At 37.4% G+C, this 25,701-nt stretch overlaps 1 protein-coding gene across 2 annotated transcripts in view; it reads right to left on the reverse strand.

Annotated features, from left to right (window-relative positions):
* The window catches only part of L3MBTL4 (L3MBTL histone methyl-lysine binding protein 4), a gene marked incomplete at both ends in the record, with an annotated part of 265,419 nt that extends 259,540 nt beyond the window's left edge, over nt 1-5,879 (reverse strand). For both annotated transcript variants that reach the window (XM_079784360.1, XM_079784359.1), the window contains one exon: nt 5,808-5,879. In XM_079784360.1, the coding sequence (XP_079640486.1) occupies nt 5,808-5,879 (72 nt within the window). The remainder of the gene's footprint in view (nt 1-5,807) is intronic.
* Between the last annotated feature and the right edge of the window lie 19,822 nt (nt 5,880-25,701).

Here is a 25,701-nt window from a genome sequence, read left to right on the forward strand (position 1 = left end):
TATCCCCATTTAGGGGGCATGCAGGAGGCAGCCGATTAATCTATGATTCTCTCTCATGATTGAAGTTTCTATCGCTCTCTTCCTCTCCCTTTCTCTCTGAAATCAATTTTAAAATACATATTTTTAAAAATATTCTAGAATAAGACTTTTGTTCTACAGACAAAAAAGCCGAGCCCCAGTCTGGTGAAGGACTTGCCCTTGGTCACAGAAGGAATTATCACCAGAGCCAAAGACTAAAATGTAAATATTCTGATGCCTCTAACCCAACCATCAGTTTAAAAACTTGCAAGAGCAACATCTGTTCAGTAGGACAAGTCATTATAATCTCATCATACATCACATGTGTGACATTTGCTTTCAACCCCATACCTTTGCTCATGCTGCCTCCTTGGCCCAGATGATCCCTACTATAACCCTTCAACTTTCTTAGCTCTCAAGGTTACTAAATTGCCTACAAAGAGCACCTGGATGTTAAAATGCAAATAAGTTGTATTCTCTCATATTACATTTTTAGCAAGTTAGATTTAAGGGCCATATTTTACAACAGAATTAAGTATGTGTTAGATAAACATTTTTATTTATTAAATAAATTAAGTAAGGCATTAAACGTGGACATCTTACATACTCTTCATCCTTCCAGGTCAGACACAAGCCCCAATAAGCCCACCTTTTCCTGAAGGCTGAATGTGCCTTAAGAGCACTATGTGCATAAGTACTTAGTTGTATTGCATTACTATAGGTAAGTTCCTGTTCTTTTATTCAGCAATGCTAAATCCTTTAGGCAAAATATAATGTCTTATATTTCTATTTTTCAAAGCTCATAATTCACTAATTAGGTATAGATTCTAAGAGGTTCAGATGGAGAAGAAGAATGCTTGCTAACATATATATACAATTAAAGACCACATATTTTATACTTATACAGTCAAATAAAATTTCCTTTTTTATTTGGGAAACTTGCATTTTAGAAAATTTGAAATTTTATGGCCTGAATTTACTTTGGGGTTTTATGACCAGAACACTCACATACACAGAAAATATCTATGAAATCTCCTTGGAAAAAAACAACAAAAAGCTTAGTTTCCCTATTATCACATGTCTACACTTCCCCGGTCAATTTTAAAGGTGGAAGGTGGAAAAATCGAGCAAATGGCACCAAAATAACACCTGTGTTTGGGTGGGTGTTGTGAAAAAACATATGTTACAGAGTCTACAAGGAGCAGGGAAACACTTCTCTTCAACACTGCGGCAGCGCCATGGAGACCAGTGCGGTAAACAGAAGTTTATCCACGCGGGAGATTTTAGATAACAAAGATGTAAGAAATCTTCAGGAAAAGAGGCATCCTCACAGATGCTGTCACAGAAACTATAAATTGGGGTTACATCTTTGAAGGATGATTTGAAAGGCTTATCAAAATGTTAAATGCACATACTCTTCAGTACAATTCTAATGATAAGATTTTATCTGTGAATCAACTACAAAAATATGCCAGATATATATGAAGGAACATTGGTTGTAACATTGTATGTAACAACAAAAATGAAAATAACCTAAATATTTACAGTAGGGCACTCTTTAATAAATTATGATACATTCACAGAATGAAATATTGTGCACCATTGAAAACAATGACAAGATACAAATGCTTAAGTGAAAAAAAGCAAGATACAGAACAAGAAGTAGAGTGTGAACCCATTTGGATATGTGTATGCATGTATGTATTATGTATGTATAAAATATGTACATAAAGGGTTTAGAAGGTTTTTATCTTTCTTTTTTTGTTTTTGATTCCTTTATAGATGCACAAGAAAATATAAACAGTGGTCACACCTTTAAGGAAAGACATGGGGGTTAGTATGTGTGTTAGTAGGTACAAAGACTTTACATTCTTATTTTAATCCTTGTCTGTACTATTTGATTTTTTTAACTATGTGCCTATATATTGAAAGATATCCTACCTAATAAAAGAGTAATATGCAAATTAACCATCACTCTGCTACACCTACAAGCCATGCCCACCAGCCACGCCCACCAGCCACACCCACCAGCCACGCCCACCAGCCAATCACAGCGAGTATGCAAATAAACCCAACCAATATGGCTACAGCCACAGAGAGCAGGAGGGAGGCTTGCGTTTCCCAGGCAATGGAGGAAGCCAAGCTTTCCGCCTGCCCTTGCCTGCCTAAGCCTCCACTCAAGGCTACAAAGTTTCAATTATAGAAGGTAAACAAATCCAAACAGAAATGGCGGCAGCCACGGAGCAGGGAAGAGGAGGAGGCTAGGGTTGCCCCTGGCAATGGAAGAAGCAAAGCTTTCCACACACCCTGGCCGGCCCAGGCCTCCGCTTAAGGCTACAAAGTTTCAATTATAGAAGATACATAAACCCCTAAAGAAATGGCTGCCAGCCACGGAGCGAGCAGGAGGCTTGGCTCCGCTCCAGGCTACATAGTTTCAATTGTAGAAGGTAAATAAATTCTATATACCAAGGCCTCTGCTTGGGTCACCAGGGGTCGTGGCTGGCCTGCAAACCACCACATGCTCCTCACTCAGGCTGCCCCACGCCCCAAGGGAACCCCCACTCTGATCCGGGACACCCTTCAGGGCAAACCAGCTGGCCCCCAACCATGCATCAGGCCTCTATCCTATCTAATAAAAGAGTGATATGCAGATTGACCATCACTCCAACACACAATATGGCTTCCCCCATGTGGTCAAAGATCCTGCCCCTATGTGGACACAAAATGGCCACCACAAGATGGCCAGCAGGGGAGGGCAGTTGGGAAGGGCCAGGCCTGCAAGGGAGGGCAGTTGGAGGTGATCAACCCTGCAGGGGAGGGCAGTTAGGGGTGATCAGGCTGGCAGAGGAGGGAAGATGGGGGCAAACAGGCTGGCAGGGGAGCAGTTAGACATCAATCAGGCTGGCATGGGAGTGGTTAGGGGGTGATCAGGCTGGCAGGCAGAAGCAGTTAGGGGCAATCAGGAAGGCAGGCAGACGAGCAGTTGGGAGCCAGCAGTCCTGGATTGTGAGAGGGATGTCCAACTGCCCATTTAGGATCATCCCTCTAGGGGTCCCAGATTGGAGAGGGTGCAGGCTGGGCTGAGGGACACCCTCCCTCTTCACCGCCCCCTCCACCCCGTGCACAAATTTCATGCACCGGGCCTCTAGTAAATAAATATTTTTGAAATTCTATTAAGAAATACAGAGAAAATATTTAGTTTAGGAAGACATCATTGATAGATATTACTATCAGCATCTAAAAATTATTTTATATCTAAGATATTAAGTTATTGTCTCAAAAACATGTCTAGAAAGCATCCCTCTTTTCATTAGTTTGATGTTTTATTTCATCTGCTATTTTGCTTGGTTGACTGAAAATGTCAGTTGTAAAATTATAAGGTTAACAGAGAAAGTAAAGGATGTTACAGACATTTCAATCAAAAGTCAAACATGGTTATAGTGATATAACTCAAACAGGATTGAACCCCTTTCCCTCCATAGTGAATGCAGCTACAGATGTGAACCTGCTTACTGTATTAAACTATTAAATTTACCTAAAGAAAAGTGACACAGTAACTGGCAATGGGCCCCAAACTAACAGTACAATGCAGAATACATCCTAAATGTGTGTCTTTTCAATGATCCTATAAAATAATTATATGTTCCCAACACCTCAAAACTCAAATTAGTAACTTGATCCTTTGAAATGTCATTTCCTTGCTATTGATCCAAGAAGTCCATTTGCATGAATATGCCATTAAATGCCAGGAACATCAATCAACAGATAGTTTTAGAAATCTAGCTACACAAAGCACCACACAAAAACAGCACCTATTTAAATGGTAGGCAGTTTTGGAGTTTAAAAAAGGGAAAATCCCAAAGTGGGATGGAAACAATGGTAAAAGCATTAACTCAGAACTGAGTTGGGCTCTAAGAGAAAACTGGAATTTGTGCCAATACTGAAGAGACAGAAGGTTAAATATTCATATTGTATGGCAAGATAACTGAAGTGCTGAGAAGGGGCAGTAGTAATTTAAAGAGAAATTATACTAAGAAAAAGTAGAAAATATGTTGGATAGGAGAGGAGGCTTCAAATATTAAATTTAAAAAGTAAATAAACATGCAGTAGCCATTATCAATTGTAACTACAGCACTATTGGTAGGTAAGATATATCTAGCTATTTCCCTAGGACAGTGTTTCTCAAACATGAGCATGTATCAGAATTACTTGAAGCGCTTGGTAAACTATAAACTGCTAAGCCCCATCCCCGGAGTATTTGATTCATTGGGTCTGGAGTGAGGGCCGGGGATTTGCATTTCTAACAACTCCTCAGGTGATGCTGTTGCTCCCAGTTTGGAGACCACAGTGATGCTGGAGAATCACTATCTAAAAATAACTTGGAACACATCAAATACCTTGTCTTCTCAGAGTGTATGACACAGCAAACCAAAAATACTGAGAAGAATGGCATCCTCACAAGCTTGAGACAGGTGTCGGCCTTTCCAAGTTTGGTCCAAGCAACCTCTTAGACAGTAATCTCTCCAGGATACATTTAGAGCACTCAACTCTTATGGACCTGGTCTATGAGATGAAACCAATCTGGACCTTAAGGGGCACTGGACCTCAGCCGCAAGTTAACTACCTCAACTCCCAGTGAAGCTGATCCTGAAAAAAAATAGCTCTGTAGTTTGACACAGACCTATATTTAACATTTTAAAACCAAACACAGACCACATCATTGCTTGACAGGTCTATTTAATGCATGGAGTTCATCACACCACACCTAACCTGGCATTGAACCAAAGAATGTACAACACTGTGTCACTTCACCAACTGTAATGTATAAATGTGTAACCACAACCCACATGAAGACCCTCAAACCCACATGCAAGTAAATAATGAGAGCCCAAGGAACATTGAGAAAGTTCTAATGGGCCACTAACCCCAAAACAGTTACAACAGAGGTCTCCTGGTCACTTCTGCCCACCTTGAAATTTGTAGGGATACAAAAAGTTATCATAAGGAAACAGCACTCGTAACTAGAGGCATTGATGCATATTATACCCTCTAGTTGTTGAGATGTCACTGTGAGTTGTTTTTAGATACAATTAACATTTAAACACTAGACTCTGAGTGAAGCAGATTGCTCTCCACAACATGGATGAGCCTCATCCAATCAGTTAAAGGCTTTATTAGAAAAAAAGATTGACTTCACTTGAGGAAGAGGGGATTCTGTCTCCAGACTGCCTTGTAATCAAGACTGCAATGCCAACTTTTTTCTGGGTCTACACCCTGCCTTCAGACTTGGCAGCCTCCAAAGTTTCAGTTTCATGAGTAAAATCTTTAAAACAAATCTCTCTCTCTCTCTCTCTCTCTCTCTCTCTCTCTCTCTCTCTCTCCCTCAATACACACACACACACACACACACACACACACACACACACACACACATCATTATCAAGTAGGAACAGAAATTGTGAACTGCACTTGTCACAGGACTTCCAACTACTCCTACCAGTTCTATTTCTCTAATAAATACAACCCTCTGCAATTTACAAGCTCTTTCCCTTACTTGACAGTGATCAATTATCTCCATCTTTTTAAAATTAAGACTACCTTTTAAAATATACTAGACTGTAATGAAACTTATATTCTATCCCACTGTACATAAAAGTCAATCAGAACGAACCAATTTTCAGTGATTGAAAAAAAGCACTTCCATGTGGTTATACAAACTCTACAATTACAGTGTGAATTTCCACATTGAGCACAAACTCAGAGGAAGAGTCCAGAAACTGACATCTTACCAAGCTTCCATCCTGATTCACATTCTCTTTGGAATCCATACTAAGCTTCCTCTTCCTATTGGGCTGTTTCATTGCCACTTTAGCACTCCTTAGTAGTTAGTGTCTTTCTGCAAAATAGTGCCATATAAAAAGTTCAGTGGGTTTTGTTCCCTTAGAGCAGTGGTTCTCAACATTTCTAATGTTGCAACCCTTTAATACAGTTCCTCATGTTGTGGTGACCCCCAACCATAAAATTATTTTCGTTGCTACTTCATAACTGTAATTTTGCTACTGTTATGAATCGTTATGTAAATATCTGTGCTTTCTGATGGTCTTAGGCAACCCACAGATTGAGAACCACTGATGTAGAGCCTAAGACCATCAGAAAACACAGATATTTACATTACATTACAATTCATTAACAGTAGCAAAATTACAGTTATGAAGTAGCAACGAAAATAATTTTATGGTTGGGGGTCACCACAACATGAGGAACTGTATTAAAGGGTCGCGGCATTAGAAAGGTTGAGAACCACTGCCTTAGAGGTACAGAAACAAAAACAAAACAACATTCTATCAATTATACTTTTTATAATTGGTTGCCATAAATACTCTGATAAATGAGCTGACAGAAAAACTGTTGGTTTTATAACCCCTTAGTGTAATAATAAGTTAATGGGAAAAAGAGATGAATTTTCCATCTCATCTAGAATTTATATTAAAGAGAAAATAGGTGTTATTTCTTTTGGTCTTATCTATCATGAATTTTTTGTGTTTTGATTTTTACTTAGCTGATCTAATCAATTAGATTTCACTACCATCTGCATATACAGCTCTGTACTTACATGGTCTGATTGTCCTCAAGTATCAAAGCAAAGGTATTCTTGATAAGAGGTCTTAGTCATACAAAGCATAGCACAGCAATCTGGAACAAAGAAATTTTTAAAAAATTGTGATTCCAATTTGTCATGACCATTCTTTAGTACATTAATAAATAATAGTAGACATTCTTTGAAAAATTATTTTGAATGAGTTTTTTTGATAGAGCAGGTGAACCATTTTGGAGAACCAATCACTAGTACTGCATAAGTACAATTTGAGCTATAATTCAAAAAGTCATTCACTTTGAATAATTTTAACTACAATTTTAACTATAATTTACATGTAATTTTTTAAAGGTTTAATATAACTAAATCATCTATGGTCCCCGATATTTTAGAATCATATATCCTACTTCATCCCTGATATTTCCATCTGAACAAATGACTCTAAATACTACAAACTGAACATTTTCACAACTGAACTCATCATTCCCCCTCTTACTGCCTCCCAGTTCTACTCTCTCTTCCTAGTTGCACTAATGACACCATTGGCCACTCATTTACCCATATCTGCCCCTTACAATTGTCCATAAACCAAGCTAAGGGGCAATGGAAGCTGAAATCTATCCTGAGCTCTGCACACATGCCATTTCCCCTGCTACAAGGTTATTATATTTGCCAGGAAGAAACTGCAGCTTTTTTCTAATTCAAACAAAGACAACTTTTGGGCTAATGGAGGCCCTGACTTTGCCTGAACTAGAGACCTAGGAGTTAACATCATTTCTTCCTGTACATCACACCTCACACTAGGTCACCAGGTTCTGCTGATTTTATCTGTTAAATATTTCTTGAATTCCTTTCCTTACTGTATTCCTAATAACTCCCTGACCACCTCCAATCTTATACTCTAGTCAATGCTCAAGCCTTACAGTCCTCTGGAACACTGACATGCCTTCTCTTCCCAGAACCACACTTTGCTGGTCTCTCAACCTTGGAATAACTTCCCTACTACTCACCCAGCATCACTTCAACCTCTCTCCTACTCATCTTTTATGACTCAACTAAGATAATTCATATCCTTGAGAAAAGCCTTCCTTGCTTACCTCCTACATCCAATGGACCAAGTGTGTCTTACTTAAAATTCATTGTACCCATACTTACCTTTGCCACAGCATTCAATTCCTTATACTACATTTTAACTTTCAGATATGCCTCGACTTAAGACAAACATTGTGAACTACTGATCTTTATTTTCCATTGTCTAGATCAGCAATTTTCAACCGCAAGAATTTTTAAAACATGCAATACCTGACTATTTAGAGAGGGGCACTGACCTCTTTTGCCTTAGATTATTTAAATAAAATTTTAAAAAGACAACAGCCAACACAGCAATGGCTGCCCAGCATGAATGAATCAAAATTATATCTACTTTTTTTTTTGGTCAGATTGGCAAAAATGCAATGTATTTTTTGGTGTACCACAGAATTTTAGTAATTAGTTTATGTGTGCCATGAGATGAAAAGGTTGAAAATCACTGCTCTAGATAGTACTTGGCTCATAGCAGACTCTCAATGTGTTTGTTCCAACTACATAAGTATGTCGGAATTGCAGAGCCTCAAACGCCTTAGGTACATTGGATATTAGTTTTTGATCCATACATTACTCTTTAGAATGCTGTATGACTGAAGTGAGCGTAAGTCTCAAACTTAACAACTCCTTTCCCTTTTTCTTTCATATACAACAAACAAACAAAAAAAAAACACTTCCTCATATTGATTTGCTTCTAGTCAGATGATATTTTTATCCTTAAAACAGGTACTTACCTACTAAATTCAATAACATTGCATTAATTTTGTAGAATGTAAATACAATTTATCATGCCTAGCTTCCAGTAATACTCTGAACATCTATGCAAATGAACAGCTTAGACTTGATGCCTTTAGCAAAATATGATTGCACAAGACATAAGCACTGCCAAGGCTGGCTTGCATTTCATAACTAATAATACCCCAGGGCTTGACAAAGTTGGATATGAAAAAATTAAAAACCTTTGCAATTTAAAGTGCAGCCAGTAAGATAAACAAGCCTGATACACTTCTAGCTAGACCAACAAACAAAATGAGAGATAAGATTTAAATCACTAAATCAGAATGAGAGAGGTTACATCAATAATGATCTTACATAAATCAAAAGGATTATAAGGAAAAACTATATGTTGAACTTCTTCACCTATTTAAACAATCAAGTTAGTAGTAAATTCAACTCACAGTCAGATCTAGTCTTTTCTTTCAACATCGCTAACAAATTTTTGCTTATAATCCACTATAATCTTATGAGGTCCATCACTGACCAAAACTTTGGTATGTGATACATGACTGTATGTAAAAAGCCCTAAGGAACCAACTAAAAACTAGTAGAGCTACCCCCAAAAAAAACCTATTAGAACTAATAAGTGAGTTTAGCAAGGTTGCAGGTTATAAGATCAACATACAACAATTAGTTGTATTTCTATACACAAGCAATAAGCCAAGAATAAATTAAAACAATTCCACTTATAATAGGATCATAAAATAAGTATAAATTTAACAAAAGAGTGCAAGACTTATAAACTGAAAACTACAAAATATTGGAAAAGACATTAATGAAGAAGAAAATAAATGTGAAGATATTCCTATTCATGGGTTTGAAAACTTAAACAATGTCAGTATTCCCCAAACTGATCTCAGATTCAATGAAATCTCTATCAAAATTCCAGCTGGCTTTTTTTCAGAAATTGAAAAATTAATCTTAAAATTTATACGAAAATGCAAAGAACCCAGCAATCAAGGAAAAAACGAAGTTAGAGGATTCACACTTCCTGATTTCAAAACTTCCTACAAAGCTACAGTAATCAAGAAAATATGGTACTGGCATGAGGATATATATACAGTCCAATTGAATAGATTGATGTTCTATAAATAAGTTCATACATCTATGGTTAAATAATGTTCAACAAGGTTGTCAAGACAATTTGGTGAGCAAAGAACAGTTTTTCCTACAAATGGTGCTGGGACAACTAGATATTCACATACAAAAGAATAAAGTTGAACTACTATCTCATACCAATATACAAATATTAATTCAAAATGGATCATAGACTTAAATATATAAGAACTAAAATGATAAAACTCTTAAAAGAAATACAGAAGCAAATCTTTGTGTCCTTAGGTTAAGTAATGGTTGGTTGGCTATAACCCCAAGGTACAAGCAATAAAAAGAAAATAAGTAAAGTGAAGTAAAACAAAATTAAAACCTTCTGTTCTAGAAAAGATACCATCAAATAAGTGAAAGGACAACCTACAGAATGGGTGAAAACATTTGCAAAAGACCTGTATTCAAATTATAAAAATAATTCTTACAACTCAATAATAAAATGATAACCCCCCAAAATAGGCAAAGGATTAGAACAGACATTTCCCCCAAAAAAAAAGATGTATGCTGAGTTGCCAATAAGCACATGAAAAGATACTTAACATCACTGATAATTCAAAAATGTAAATTAAAAAAACACAAGATACCACTTCATATCCAGTAAGATAGCTATGATCAAAAAAAAAGTAACAAGACTGTGGAGAAATTGGAGCCCTCACACATTGCTGGTGGAATACAAAATGGGTGAAGCCACTTTGGAAAAGAATTTGACAGTTAAAACAAAATGAACCAGGAATTCCACTCCTACCCATATACCCAAGAGAAATGAAAACATATGTCTACATAAAATCTTGTACAGAAATGTTCATTGTAGCATTATTCATCAGTCAAAAAGTGAAAGTAACTCAAAGTTCATCAATTGATGAATGAATAAACAAAATGTGGATATATATATATATATATATATGGTATATATGGATACTAACCATACTATATGGTTATATATATATATATATATATATATATATATATATATATATATATACTATATAACCATATAGTATGGTTAGTATCCATATATACTATTCAGAAATAAAAAGAAATAATGCATACATAGATGAACTTTGAAAACACTGTAAGTTAAAAAAGCCAGTCACAAAAGACCACATATTATGTGATTCTGTTTATGTGCAATGTCCAGATTAAGCAAATCTATAGAGATAGAAAGTAAATTTATTGATTCCTTAGGCCTAGAGGTAGGGGAGAAGAAATGGAAGTGACTGTTAATGGGCATTTTAGAGAGGACAAAATATTCTAAAATTAGATTGCAATTATGGTTTTACAATTCTGTACACTTTAGATGTGTGAATCATGTAGTACTCAAATTATATCTCAATAAAGATATTTTAAAAATATAATCATTGATACCAAGAAAAGAAAACTGGAGACACGGAGAAACTAAATATAGTCAAGAAGATTACAAATAAATTGGAAAATGCCACTAAAGAGAACATGGAAAAAAAGTTAATTTTTTAAAAAATGAGACAAAAGAGATAAATTGGCCCAGTATTGTGAAAATAGCAATAATTCTGAAATTAATTTATAAGTCAATGTAATTGTAATCAATATCCTAATATTGTCTTATTATTAAGGCAGTGTGGTACTTGTACAGAGATAGGCTAATAGACCAATGAAACAGATGAGAAAGCCCTGTAATAGAAAGGTATATATGAAAACTTTATTATTAGAGGAGTTACAATGTCAACTGTGGGCTTTTCATATATGGCCTTTATTTTGTTGAGTTAATTCCCTCTATTCCTAGTTTGTTGATAGTTTTTATCATGAAAAGGTTTTGAATTCCACCAAATGCTTTTCTGCATTTATTGAGGTGATTATGTGATGTTTACCTTCTAGTCTATTAATATAGTGTATCACATTAATTGATTTTGTATATTGAACCATCCTTCTATATCAGGAATAAATCCCATTTGGTCATGGTGTATGATCCTTTTAATGTGCTGTTTGATTCAGTTTGCTTGTATTTTGTTGAAGATTTTTCTATCAGGGGTATTGGCCTGTGATCTTATGGCTTCTTTAGTTGGCTTTGGTACTGGGGTAATGTGACCTCTACGAGTGAGTTTGGAAGTATTCTTCTCTCAGTTTTTTTGGGAAGATTTTGAGAAAAAAATGGCATTTATTCTTGCTTAAAATGTTTGATATAATTCTCCAATGTAGCCATCTAGTCTTGGGCTTTCTTGTTGGGGGTTTTTTGATTACTGAACCTATCTCCATAGTAGTTATAAATCTGTTCAGATATTTTTTTCTTCATAAGTTAGTCTTGGTAGGTTGTATATTTCCAGGAATGTATCCATTTCTTCTAGGTTATATAGTTTGTTGATGTTAATTGTTCATGATAGTCTCTTATGATACTTTTTATTTCTATGGTATAATTGCAATATTTTCTCTGTCATTTCTGATTTTATTTATTTGAATTTTCTCTGTTTCTTAATTAGTTTAGCTAAGGGTTTGTCAATTATATTGTTATTTTATCATTTCAAAAATCAACTCTTAGTTTTATGAGGGGTTTTTCTATGATTTTTCCATTTTCTTCCATTTTGTGTGTTTCTGCCCTGATCTTTGATATTTTCTTTCTTCTACTAACTTTGGGCTTAGTTTGTTCTTTTTTATATCCTTAAGGTACAAATTTTGCTTATTTATTTGAGATCTTTCTTCATTTTAATGTAGGCATTTATCACAATAAACTTCCATCTTAGTATTGCTTTGCTATGTCCCATAAGTTCTGATATGTATTTTCATTTGTCTCAAGGTATTTTCTAACTTCCTTTTTTATTTCTCTTTGTCCCAATGGTTGTTCCAGAATGTGTTATCTAATTTCCACATGTTTTCCAGTTTTCTTTATACTGATGATTTCTCCTTGCACTCCATTGTGATTAATAAAGATACTTGGTATAATGTTTTTTAATTTGTTAAGACTTGTGACCATCATTTGGCCTATCCTGGAGAAAGTTCCATGTGCTCTTAAGAAGAATGTATACTCTGCTGCTGTTGGGTGGAATGTTCTTTATATACTATCTATTAGGTCCATTTGATCTACAGTGTTGCTGAAGTCCTCTGTATCCTTGTTGACATTATCCTGGTAGAGTAACACTTTTATCATTCTTTGTCTCTTATAACAGGGTTTTTTATTTAAAGTCTATTTTGTCTGATATAAGTACTAGAGGCCTAGTGCACAAAAATCGTGCACTCGGCATGAAGGTGGGGGTCTCTCAGCCCAGCCTGTGCCCTCTCACAGTCTGGGAGCCCTCAGAGGATGTCCGACTGATGGCTTAGGCCTGCTCACCCCTGGACATCTTTAACGCTGCTGTGGAGGCAGGAAAGGCTCCTGCCACTGCCGCTGTGCTCGCCAGTGGTGAGCCCGGCATCTGCCCCCTGGTGGTCAGTGCACGTCATAGTGACTGGTCATTCTGCATTTCAGCCTATTTGCATATTAGCCTTTTATTATATAGGATAGCCACCCTGTTCTCTTTGGGTTACCATTTACATAAAATATATTTTTCCATTCCTTTACTTATCTCAGTAAGAATTCTTGACTATCTTATGACAAAATGAGACATCCTTAGTCTTGTCATGTCTCCATTTGGATTGAACGCATTTAACTTGAGCTTGGTCTAGACTTGCTTTGGCCAATAGCAGATGCAATGTGAGCTGAGACTTGAAATGTGCTTGTACAGCTAGTCTTGACCTCGTTGCACTGCAACTATCCTCCATTAAAAGAGCATACTTTAGTTATTCTTTGCTCCTTCAGAGTGGGTCCCAGAATGAAAACAAGTAGAGCACATCTGACCATTACTCACATCCTGCAGCCAACCCCAGCATATTAATAGCCTGTAGCCTTTTAACCTTTTGCACTCGGATGTCGAGTGTGACTCGACATGGTTAGCATTAGAATAAAGGAATCGAGAAAAAAGCAAGCGAGTGCAAAGGCTTAAAACTATCTAGGCAAGCCCAGCCTAGATCAGCTCAATCACAAATCACCTAAAGATTTATTCATGTGTAAATAAACATGTGTTGTTTTAAAACACTGTGTTTGGGGATGGCTTGTGATGCAATATTTTTGGTAGGTACAGCAGTCAGATGTAAAAATGCATACAGGGGGAAAAACAGCAAACTACAAATAAGTATTTCACACAGAAATTTATGAAAAGTTGCTCAACCTTGTTAGTAATCAGGGAAATAAAGAATAAAATCATAATTGATACCAATTTGTGGTCACTAAAATAGCAAAAATTAAGAACTCTGACAATATTAGATGTTGGCAAGGTTGAGGAGTAGGGGAGCTCTCATATTCTGCTGGCAGAAGATAAACTGGATGAACTAATGGAAAACAACAATTGGGCATAAATATGAAAGTTGAAGATGATACAACAAATCCCATGACCCCAGGACTGTTCTTATCCCCCCATTGTCCCCGCACCCCTCCACTCACGCCCTCACCCCCCTGGTGTCCATGTCCATTGGTTAGGCTTATATGCATGCATACAAGTCCTTTGGTTGATCTCTCCCTCTTATTGTTTAAATTATTATATATGAATCATTTTCCCCCCATTGACCTCTCCCTGCTCATTCCTACACAAAACCAAGCAAAAGCACTCATTATGTACCTTAGATATATATTCTTATGGGGAAAGTTATTTTTGAAGAAGCAAGGAAATGATCAGCATAAAATTCAGCATTGTGCTCACTTTGGTAGCACATAGACTAAAATTCAACATAGCAGTTGGAGAGGAAAATTAACATTATCGTGATGTTTTCATTCTTCAGATGGATGTTGGCTTCATAAGTGTATACTTTTTCTATTATATCTCATAACTGGCATATAAAATATGTTGTTTTGTATATAAAAATATTATAGAATTTTTAAGTCATTTTAAATGGTGTACCCTCGTCACTCAATATAAAAGCTGACAGAGGTAAAAGAATGGACATAGAACTTTCTCTATTAACTGAACAATCCATTTTTCCTATTTCTAAATCCCTTTCTCATTAAGACTTGTTGCTTTTCTCTTATACTTAATAAAAGTCTCACTAGACCCTTTCTGAGCATGTACTATGTGCAGTTAGCAAGAGGCATATTGTCAGGAGTATGTGTTTCTCCTCCTCATCTTCATTAGGACCACACTATTCTCAAGGAAGGAGGAGGCTGTGACTGAACCAACAGCCTGAAGCCTTTTAAAACTATCCAGGCAAGTTCATCCTAGATCAGATCAATCACAAATTGAGGGCTCAGAGATTGAGGGCTCAGAGTCCTCTGAGATTTAACATCCAGGGCTCAGAGACTTAACATCTATGGCAGGATCAGGCAGAAACAAAAAAATGTGTATAAAAATAAATATCTTCTTACACCCACGAATGTGACTGGCAAAGGTGTCTTATCAAGTGTTAGACAGAATGAAGCAGCAGTAACTCTCACATTGCTAAATATAAATGGCATAACTACTAGTTGGATCCAGTTACTTCTAGATATATAGAAAAACTGTAACATGTGCAAAAGGGATGTTTACTGTGTACATGGTAATTGCTTCAGGAATAGAAATGCAACCTTAAAAAAGAAAAACAAAAAGATTCAATTCTAGGACTCTGGTTGGAAATACTGTGTAAAAGAATCTCTGTTCCCAGAAGGTTAAATTAGTAGGGATCTGGAGCTTCAACGGGCACCAAGTAAAAGAGAGCTTCACTGAGACCAAAGCCAACACAGAATAAGGCAGGACTGAGTGTTGAGAGTGACAAGCCCCTAGATCCAGCCGTATCTGATCCAACACCACATCAGGACTTAGATGTATGAGCTAATAATGCATCTTTTCTGCTTAAGACAGTTTGAGTTGGATTTCTGTCACCTGCAACTAAAAGAGTCTAGACCAATAAAAACTTTAGAAGCAAACAACAGTGACAGCAGCAACAGCAAGAGGATAGCTGCTCTCTAAATATTTCCACAATGTAAAACACCGAGAAAGATTTGGACTGTAATCCCACACTTCCTTAACTCATTAATCAGGTCATACTCTGTAAATTCCATCAGGACTTCAAAATGTTTTAGCATTCTTCCAATCATCTTAAAAGACCACAAGATTATGAAAAATTTCAAAACAAAATGATTATTAATTACTTGAAATTTAAGAAAATATGACATTTAGAATTTTAGGGAAATTAAGAAATGGCACAAAATAAAAGTTTTAGTTAAAGCTTTAAAAGAGTAGGAATCAATACTAATGATAATAAATGCTTTTTGAAAAATGTAGAGGCAATAGTAGGTGAGATTTTGATGCAAACAAAACTCCTAATTGTTTATAAGAAACTAGAACGTAAGGGGAGGATAAGGTTGGGGTGGGAAGAGACACTTACATACGCATTTACATAACTTTGAACATAACTCCAGCTATATGACAAGAGGCTACAAAAATCTCCCAGGCAAATCAATGGAAACAAGTCATATTTTTTTCAGTCAGCCACTTTCAGAGTCTCCTGTGCCTCTTTATGTTCGAGCCACTCAATAATGTTAAAATGATCTTTCCCATAATGCCTAAATATCAAATATTAATGTCAAACAGTGCACTAAACTCATCCTTTCTCTCAATTATGTCTGCCAAAAGACACATATATCTGTGGCCAGAAATACAGGACACATAAATGCACATAGTAAGCATTACTGAGTGGCCATAATACATGCCAATGTATGCCATATTTGATTGCTAACAAAATACATTTTTACATTTTAACACCACTAAAATCAGTATGGTTTGAAACACTGCCAGCCAGGTAGCAATTCTTATGTAATTATCACTGCCTGCCCATGTACAGAGGTGACTTGCCTCCTGGCAGATGGATAGAACTGTAACACTTTGATACTTTGGTCAACAAACCATTTGCAGATTATTTGAAGAAGGAATAGGAGACCTAGTTGTTGTCAGATAAACCATTTGATAATACAATCAAAATGTGCAGAATGTATGCCAACAGCTTAAAAGAAAATCCCAGAGACATAATTCAAACACTATTTTAAGAAATGATTCAACATTAACTCTCCTGAAGGCACACAGGGTGATACTGTGTGGGAAAACACAGATGATGATAAGTGAGTTGAAAAATGATTCAGTAGACTTGGACACTGTAGTGATTATATTTTAGAAAGCCTATCCCACTTAAACCTAATATTTTCTTTTTTAAATATATATGCTATAAATAATTTAAAATGGGCTTAGCTGGTTTGGCTCAGTAGATAGAGCATATTAGCCTGTGTACCAAAGGGTCCCTGGGTCGATTCCGGTCAAGGACACATACCTTGGTTGCAGGCTCCTCCCTGGCCCAGGCCCTGATTGGGGCTCATGCAGGAGGCAACCAATCAATGTGTTTCTCTCACATCAATGCTTTTCTCTATCTTTCCCTCTCTCTTCCACATTCTCTAAAAATCAATGGAAAAATATCCTCCGGTGAGATTAATAAAAAAGTAAAAACAAATAAATACAAATATATGTTTAAGCATAGGAGACCTCTTTCAATAAAATATAAATTCTTAGTGATAATAAAATATGATATAATTGCTTTTTCTTGCTCTGGCCCTTAAAATAATGAAGGAGGTTACAATAAATAGTATCCTACATTAGGTGAAATGTATTTTCTATAGAGAAGTCATACATAGCAAATCTACCTTCTAGCTTGTAGAAGGTACAGTTTGTTCTGGGGTAAGGATATTTACTTGTGATTACCAAAAATATATGAGCTTATTTCCTTAAAATATTGCTTATATAATTTTAACTCTCTATTGACATGTCTTTGCATCTTTACTCTGTCAAATCTGTGCTTGAGGTTAAATAAGATATTTCATTAATTTCTGAATACTCCTTTTCTATATAATAAAAATCACTGAAAGGACTATGGAACCCCAACAACACCAAAAAGCATGTCATGTATTAATACGTCTCCTTGAACCACTAATGTTTTACCTTTCTCTCTCCACAGACTCCATTGAAAGTAGGATACAGGCAGTTACCTTGCTTCTGCTAATGAAATGCACAGGGCAACTATACCATGGATGATAAAATCTCTCCATCTGTTCACTTCCTTTCCTACATGCTGAAGATTTTTTTAAAAGAAGATATAGTTGCTAGCCTCAAAGCTGGAAGAAATTGAAAACAGACTATTTTTGGCATTTCAAACTATCAAAAATATTTTTCTCCTTAGGTTTCATTTTTCTTCTAAATTGTTCTTCACATCTTCCTAAAGAATAGTTAAATATCATGCAAAGTTTATATAAGTTCTTATTTCAAAATCAAAATACCTACTTTAGCATAAACTAAATAAAATCATAGTTTATTAGTAAACTTAATTAAAACATAATGTAAATTATGACTTATCACAAATACAACTTAATGCAGTATCTTTTTAAACATACACATTATTTCATAAACTTTCCACATATTTCACCTCTAATAAACACATACTTGAAAAATTATGATGGAAAATATACTAACTGGCTGACATTGACATAACTCACAGCATAATACAATTCAACAAAACTCACTGTTCATGAAGAAGCTCTAAAACCTCAGCTTTGAAAAGAACATGATTACAGACAAGAAAAATGTCTTTGCTGCAAATCACATGTGTATTCTACTCATTATTTTCAATAAGCATCCTTACTACAGAATTTTAATATTATGCAACATGAGGCAAGAATTCTATGGACTTAAGCAGATGTGAAGAAATAAAAGGTATAAAACTATGAGTGAGATTTTTTAAATTAATTTTGTCAAGAACACTCTAGATTTTTTAAATTAATTTTGTCAAGAACACTCAAGTTTCTCAAAAGGTTTTTAATAAGTAACTCTTTGTTCACTTGAAATGTTTGCAATAGCACTAAATAAGACAGGAATATTTGGGAGTCGGGGGTGTCTTTTAAGTCTGAGAGCCAAAGTGCTAGATATTGGTAACCTCCCTCCATTTTGTCCATAGAGCACCTCAGAACTCAAAAGCAGATGGCTATTTTTTTTTTTATTTTGTTATTGTTGTTAATCCTCACCCAAGGATATTTTTCCATTGATTTTTAGGGAGAATGAAAGAGAGAAGAAAAGACAGAGAAATATGAGAAAACACATGGACTGGTTGCCTCCTGCACATACCCTGACCAGGGCCCAGGCCAGGGAGGAGCCTGCAACCAAGATACATGCCCTTGACCGGAATTGAACCCGGGACCCTTCGGTCTGTAGACTGACACTAAACCACTGAGCCACGCCAGCCAGGCCAGATGACTGTTTCCAAGAAACTTACCCAAAGAAACAATCTAGCTAGAAATACTATCTGCATGTAAAAGTTCTGGAAAATGGAATACTATAATTCTAAAAAAAATTTAATTTTATTATGTTGAAGAACATAAGGCTGGCTTCAATAAATTAATCCTAATGACTTAAAATCTATTAACTGAATGCAAGTCAATCTCCTGCAATATTAAAGATTCATTAACTTACACAACCTATGATTAAACAGTGACCTGCATAAAGATAAATTTTATCAACCCCATATTACTCTAATTTGAATTCTTTTTCTCAATCCAAAATAGTGAGATCTTACTCTAACAGTGATGGCGAACCTATGACATGCGTGTCAGCACTGACACACGTAGCCATTTCTGATGACACACGGCTGCTGAGGCAGCCGCATGCCGAGGATGAAACATTTGCGAAATAATGTTTTTTCCTCAAAGTGACACACTACCCGAGTTATGCTCAGTTTTTTGGCAAAGTTTGACACACCAAGCTCAAAAGGTTGCCCCATCACTGCTAGCACTATGTGCATGCGAAGTGATTTGCCAGTATTTGTCTGAATCATTCCCAATAGGGCTGGCCACTCACATTTTCATAGGACTACCATCAAAGGCCACCTTAGACAGCAGCAGGGTTGGGACTTCTGGGCCTTCTCCACTGTTCTGTCACTGAATCACAGCCCTCAAGAAACGTCCATTCTTTTCACCTCACCCTTATGCTAGTTGTTCCAACTCTCTTTTCAGTTACTGATAAAAGCCACAGAATCATCTGGACTTCCTGTGTCTATACATTTTAAATAAAAAATAGATCTGTGCTTGCACAGGACCTAGTGCAAGATGGCATTTATGCTCCAAAGAATGCCTTGGGAAGCAGAGGATATTGCTTCTACTCATGAGGAAACCACAGGCCAACCTCAAAGAGTAGAAGGAAATCAACATAATAAAGACCAGAATTCTTCTGAACTTTATATATTCTACAACTTAAAAAAACCACAAACTTGTATGCACATCCTTATCATATATGGGTGTGCTTTTTTCTGATTTTCTAGATCAATCTAAACATACTCAATTTTTGCTGTACCTCCTTTAAGGCACTGATAACTTATAAAAGTAGTTCCCACTTGAAACTTCATTTTGCCTGCTTAAGTTTATCCCAAAAATTGTAATGAAGAAACCCCATGTATCTTAAACAGAAAGCGAGTGTGATTGTGATTTTCTGCACGCTTCTCAGAACAGCGGAGTGGGGAGTGGGAAAGCCAGCGTGGGCATGGCCACCCCCACGAGCGACCAGCCCGAAGCCCTTGGCGCCTCCCTCCCTGGTCTTGGCCTCTGCCCGGGGGACACTGCCCAGGGTGATGACATGCTAGAGTCTTTGATACTAGTGTATATTATGTTAATTTCTCATCAATTCTTGGAACATTATATGAAATTTCTAGGAATTTGTTGAGTGGAATTTCATAAGAGAATATTTAGAAACATGTAAAAGCATAAATAAAAATCTTGAACAGTTAGATAACTAGTACATTCTTTCCATTATGCAGTTCATTTAATTTTGGTATCTTTACCATCCAACCCCATCACCCTTAACAAATGATCTATTCAAATTCCAAGTAGTGAAGATTTGAGAGAAAAAAGAGATTGCTCTCAATATGAATGCAGAAGTCCTCCAAGTGCTGATTGCCTGACTTTAAATTACCCTTACCAAAATGCTACCTACACAAATGCAACTGTGGAAACTTCCTTCAACTACTGGGCCCCAATTATCACAATCAGGACTTTTGAGAATGTCACACAATACATAAATGACAGAGAATGGCAGGATTTTCTGGTCACTTGATGGATAAATCAATTGCCTAACCATTACAGGTTGTGTAAGATACATAAATTGTCATACAATCATCAAAACAAAATTACTCATAGATTCATCCATTAAACTGTATCTTTAGGCTGACTTCATTTAGTGCTTCAGAGTTCAGAATATAATCGCATTACCTCACTGTCCTCTTGAAATTCATGTGAAGACATGAACTGCAGCCACTGAAAAACTCCCTCAACTAAACTATCCTATCTAATAATAGAGTAATATGTAAATTACCATCACTCCGCTACGCCCACAATTGGGCGGCGGGAGGCTGGGGGGCGGGACTCGGGGTGGCCTATCTGGCCATTGAGAGGCACGGATCTGATGCCACTGAGGGGGGCTACCCTGCTGTTGAGAGGCGCAGGCACCCCCTGCGCCTCTCAACGACCAGATCTGTGGCCGCTGAGGGGGCCTGCCGCGGACACCCAGCTGCGCCTCTCAATGGCAGAGTAGCCAGGTGTCCGCGGCAGCCCCCCTCAGCGGCCAAGGATCTGGCCATTGAGAGGCGCAAGGGGTGGGAGTCCCGCCCCCTGCGCCTCTCAACAGCAGGGTAGCCCCCCTCAGCGGCCGTGGTCCATCAAAAGTGGGGGAGCTGGGTGCCTCTCTGCTCCAGCACCAGGCACCTAGCTCCACCACGAAAAGCGAAAGCGTGTAGGGGACCCTACACGTACATGATTCAATCATGCACTGGGCCTCTAGTGGATAGATAAAGATAAAGCAGGGAAAACTTCACAAAAGGTAAAGTATATTTCACAAGCTCACCTACCTTTCCCCTCTACCAATGTAGAGAAACTAATCTCGCTACATATAAATGATGCAGCTTTAAGCCAGGTACTTACTTCCCTGCTCTGGTAATTAGTGACTTCATTTATAAAATGAACTAGAGTCCTGGTGCACGAAATTCGTACACTCAGGGGGGTCCCTCAGCCTGGCCTGCGCCTTCTTGCAGTCCGGGAGCCCTCAGGGGATGTCTGACTGAGGGCTTAGGCCCGTTCCCTGTGGGGAGCGGGCCTAAGCTGGCAGCAAGCTGGCAGACATCCGTATCGTATAGCTGCCATGGAAGCGGGAGAGGCTCCCGCCACCACTTCTGTGTTCACCAGCCATGAGCCTGGCTCAGGGCTCCTGCATTGAGCATCTGCCCCCTGGTGGTCAGTGTGCATCATAGCAACCGGTTGTTCCACCATTTGGTTGATTTGCATATTAGCCTTTTATTATATAGGATGGGCTAGACGACCCCAGAAGATAATCTTTAAGATCTCTTCCAGGTCTAATTTACACTGTTGTAAGTCTATTTTGGACAATATTTTTAATCTTCTAACTCAGCTAAAAGTGTAAAAGAAGGTCTACACGCTGAGAATACTCCAGAAGTAGCATCCCAACTCAAGAAATGTTTGACTTACTTCCATGTGTGTTACAGAAAGCAATCCTATGAAGAGGAGAGAACGCTGCATACAGAATTCAAGTCTTAGCTCTACCACTTATTAATATAATCACCTTCAGCAAGACAATGAAATGCTCTAAATTTTAATCTTGTTTCCTACAAAATGGAAATGAATCTTTATCTACCACAATCTTGGAAAAGGTAAGAATTAAGTGAAATATCAATCATGGAATCATTATCTGTTATTTCTAAGACTTGAAATTATTAAACCTTTATTTAACTGAAAGGAATTTTACTAAATGTTTTACAGGCATTACATAATCTTCAGTGTCCTATTTTACAGAGGGTGAAACTGAGTGTTAAGTAACTTGCCCATAGTTACATAGCTAGTAAAGGGCAGAGCCAGGATTCAAAGCCCAAGTTCTTAACCCTTACGCTATGACCTTAGAGTTCATAAAATAAGAAACCGTGAACAATAAACCTTTCTTCTTGATGAGTTTTAACAAAGTAAAAGTAATGATATCTGCAATTGAAAAAAAGTTGTAATTTCATCCAAATTTTTTAATATCCAAACTTTAAAATAGATCCTTTTTCCTCAGAATGCCTATGAAATAAACTTGTGTTTGATGGAAACAGTTTATGAAATACTGATCCAACTCAATCCTTCTTACTTTACAGAAAAAAAATTGAAGTTCAAAAATTCAGAGACAAGTTCACATAGGGAGCTGACCACAGAGTCGGATCTGGAACACTGTACCCAAGTCCACTCCTGGGGTTCCTGCACCATGCCCACTGCCGAGTTACAAGTACCCTCTAAAAAGATAAGGCATCGTTAACATTACCACATGTGCAAAGCAGATTCCTCCTAAACCATCAAAGTTTTAGAAAAGAGAACCAAAAGATATACCCAAACAGGAAGAAAGCTGTAGTAAAAGCCAAGGTTTTATAGATAAAAAAGTAACCAGCTCCAACATCATAGCAACTACTGTAGTTTCCTCACCACATAGCCTGTTCTCTTCAAGGCAAATCTAAGCCTGTTCTCTTCAAGGCAAATCTAAGACCTTATAGATCTTAGCTGCCTCAAACATGAAAAAGCCTTTCTGTAATGTAAGCTCACAATTTCTATACTCACCAAACTTGATTTTTTTCAAATATTCAAACTGCCCTTGTTTCATAAAAAGCAAATGAAAGGACAGTCCCCAGGGAAGGCAGAGGCAAGGGGGAAACGGGGTACACTGTAGTGCGTCCCTGGTGGCTCCCACTTTCTATTAAGAGAGTTTGTACAAAGTACAAGAGCAGAATGATATTAAACTGAAGGGGTTAAATTGCAAGTTCATTTGTAGGCTGTTAAATATTCAATTTGGCAGTCCTGATAGGATTTCAGGTGATGAAAATGCCTTGCAAATGAAAAGCATTTTGATGTTTCTGTATTTATTGATAAAAATCTAACATTTCCATTTTATGCCAGTTAGCTTCAGAGCCAAGTCCTACAACATAAGCAGCTTATTTACTCAGTCATTTAAGACATTCTCAAATGGTTTAAAATATAAAATTGTGTAATTTCCTTAATTCTAATGTCAACATGTGATGATAAAGCATAATCTTAACAGTATATTCCTGAGCAATTTCTGAAATAAATTTTCACTGAACATTTTTTTTTCATTTGTATGTATATAACCCTTTAAAAGAAAAGGGTTAAGCCATGACATATTTGGGGGAAAAGGAAATTACTTTTACAAGAATTCTAAGTGAATTTTTCTCGAGAAATCCAAGAGAATTTTACAATGAATCCATTTTAATCTTGGAAAACATTCCCAGGGAGTGGGAGAGAATGAGACTTGACACTATGTTGAAGAACTAGATGACCAAAGCAGATACCTATTTAAAAAGAGAGCTTGAAAGTGTTTTACAGATTTAGCCAAAACTGGTTTGGCTCAGTGGATAGAGCGTCGGCCTGCGGACTGAAGGGTCCCAGGTTCGATTCCGGTCAAGGGCATGTACCTTGGTTGCGGGCACATCCCCAGTAGGGGTTGTGCAAGAGGCAGCTGATCGATGTTTCTCTCTCATCGATGTTTCTAACTCTCTATCCCTCTCTCTTCCTCTCTGTAAAAAATCAATAAAATATATTTAAAAAAAAAGAAAAAGAAAGTGTTTTACAGATTTATATTTCAACCATAGAGATTGGGCCTTCTCTGTATCCTACCCTCCATGTTCATCCACCCTCCATGTCTGTGGCAATTAGAAGGCAGTAAACACAATGGCTCAAAGGGGTAAATGAATTGGGAAATCATGGTCTTTCCTTTTTCTATTTGTGTTTGAAAAATACTGGAAAATGAGTTGATAATTATCAACCACCTCATAACATACGAATAACAAGTTGGCAGGTAAAAGGTAATTCTCTGTCACAAAAATATGGGACTTAATATAGAAATAAAACTAAGAATAATGTTAGAAAGCCAGATGAGACATTAAATCACTCCTCTATTCTAGAGGTTTTCACTTCTCTAGAATCTTATATATCAAACTTTCAAACACTTTACAAAAGCTAATAAATTCTGAAAGGGTATTTATTTTATTACAGAGAGAGAAACTGAGAAATCCAAGTTGGGGGGAAAGAATAACATTAGACTATGAGTAAATGATCCTATCTAATAAAAGAGTAATATGCAAATTGACCATCACTCCAAGACACAAGATGGCCACCCCCATGGCCAAAGATGGCTGCACCAATGTGGACACAAGATGGCTACCACAAGATGGCCAGCAGGGGAGGGCAGTTGAGAGGGACCAGGCCTGCAAGGGAGGGTAGTTGGGGGTGATCAAGCCTGCAGGGGAGGGCAGTTAGGGGCAATCAGGCCAGCCAGGGAGCAGTTAGGCGTCGATCAGGCTGGCAGTGGAGTGGTTAGGGGGTGATCAGGCTGGCAGTGGAGTGGTTAGGGGGTGATCAGGCTGGCAGGCAGAAGCGGTTAGGGGCAATCAGGCAGAGGCAGGCGAGCGGTTGGGAGCCAGCAGTCCTGGATTGTGAGAGGAATGTCCGACCGCCCGTTTTGGCCCGATCCCTATGGGCGGTCGGACATCCCAATACGGATGGTCGGACATCCCTCAAGGGGTCCCAGATTGGAGGGGTGCAGGCTGGGCTGAGGGACGCCCCCCCCATGCACAAATTTTGTGCACCGGGCCTCTAGTTAAATAATAACACCTTAATTGTCTGTGTTTGGTTAATCTGCGTTCACATGCAGGAACTGATCTGATGCTCTCAAGAGTGACACTGGGTAGGTAGATAAGAAAATGAAGATTATAACAATAGCCAGTAGTAATAAAAACAGCAGCAGCAATCACAACCACCCTTATTGCTCTTTTAACTATGTCCTGCACTATGCAAAGCATATGACACCTATGAAGACAGTGAAATTCACACCCCCATTAAGAGAAATACTTGGGCCCATTATAGCTCAAGGCAGCAAAGACCCAAGCACAGATTTTTCTCACACTAAATTCCAGTATAAATTGTAATGACAGTGTGCCAGACACTCCTTCCAACATTCTTTTTTTTTTTTTTTTAATTATCCTCTCTCCCCGACCCTCACCATCCATATTTTTATACTGGG

Source organism: Cnephaeus nilssonii (assembly GCF_951640355.1).
Source record: "Cnephaeus nilssonii genome assembly, chromosome: 11".
Classification (NCBI taxonomy): domain Eukaryota; kingdom Metazoa; phylum Chordata; class Mammalia; order Chiroptera; family Vespertilionidae; genus Cnephaeus; species Cnephaeus nilssonii.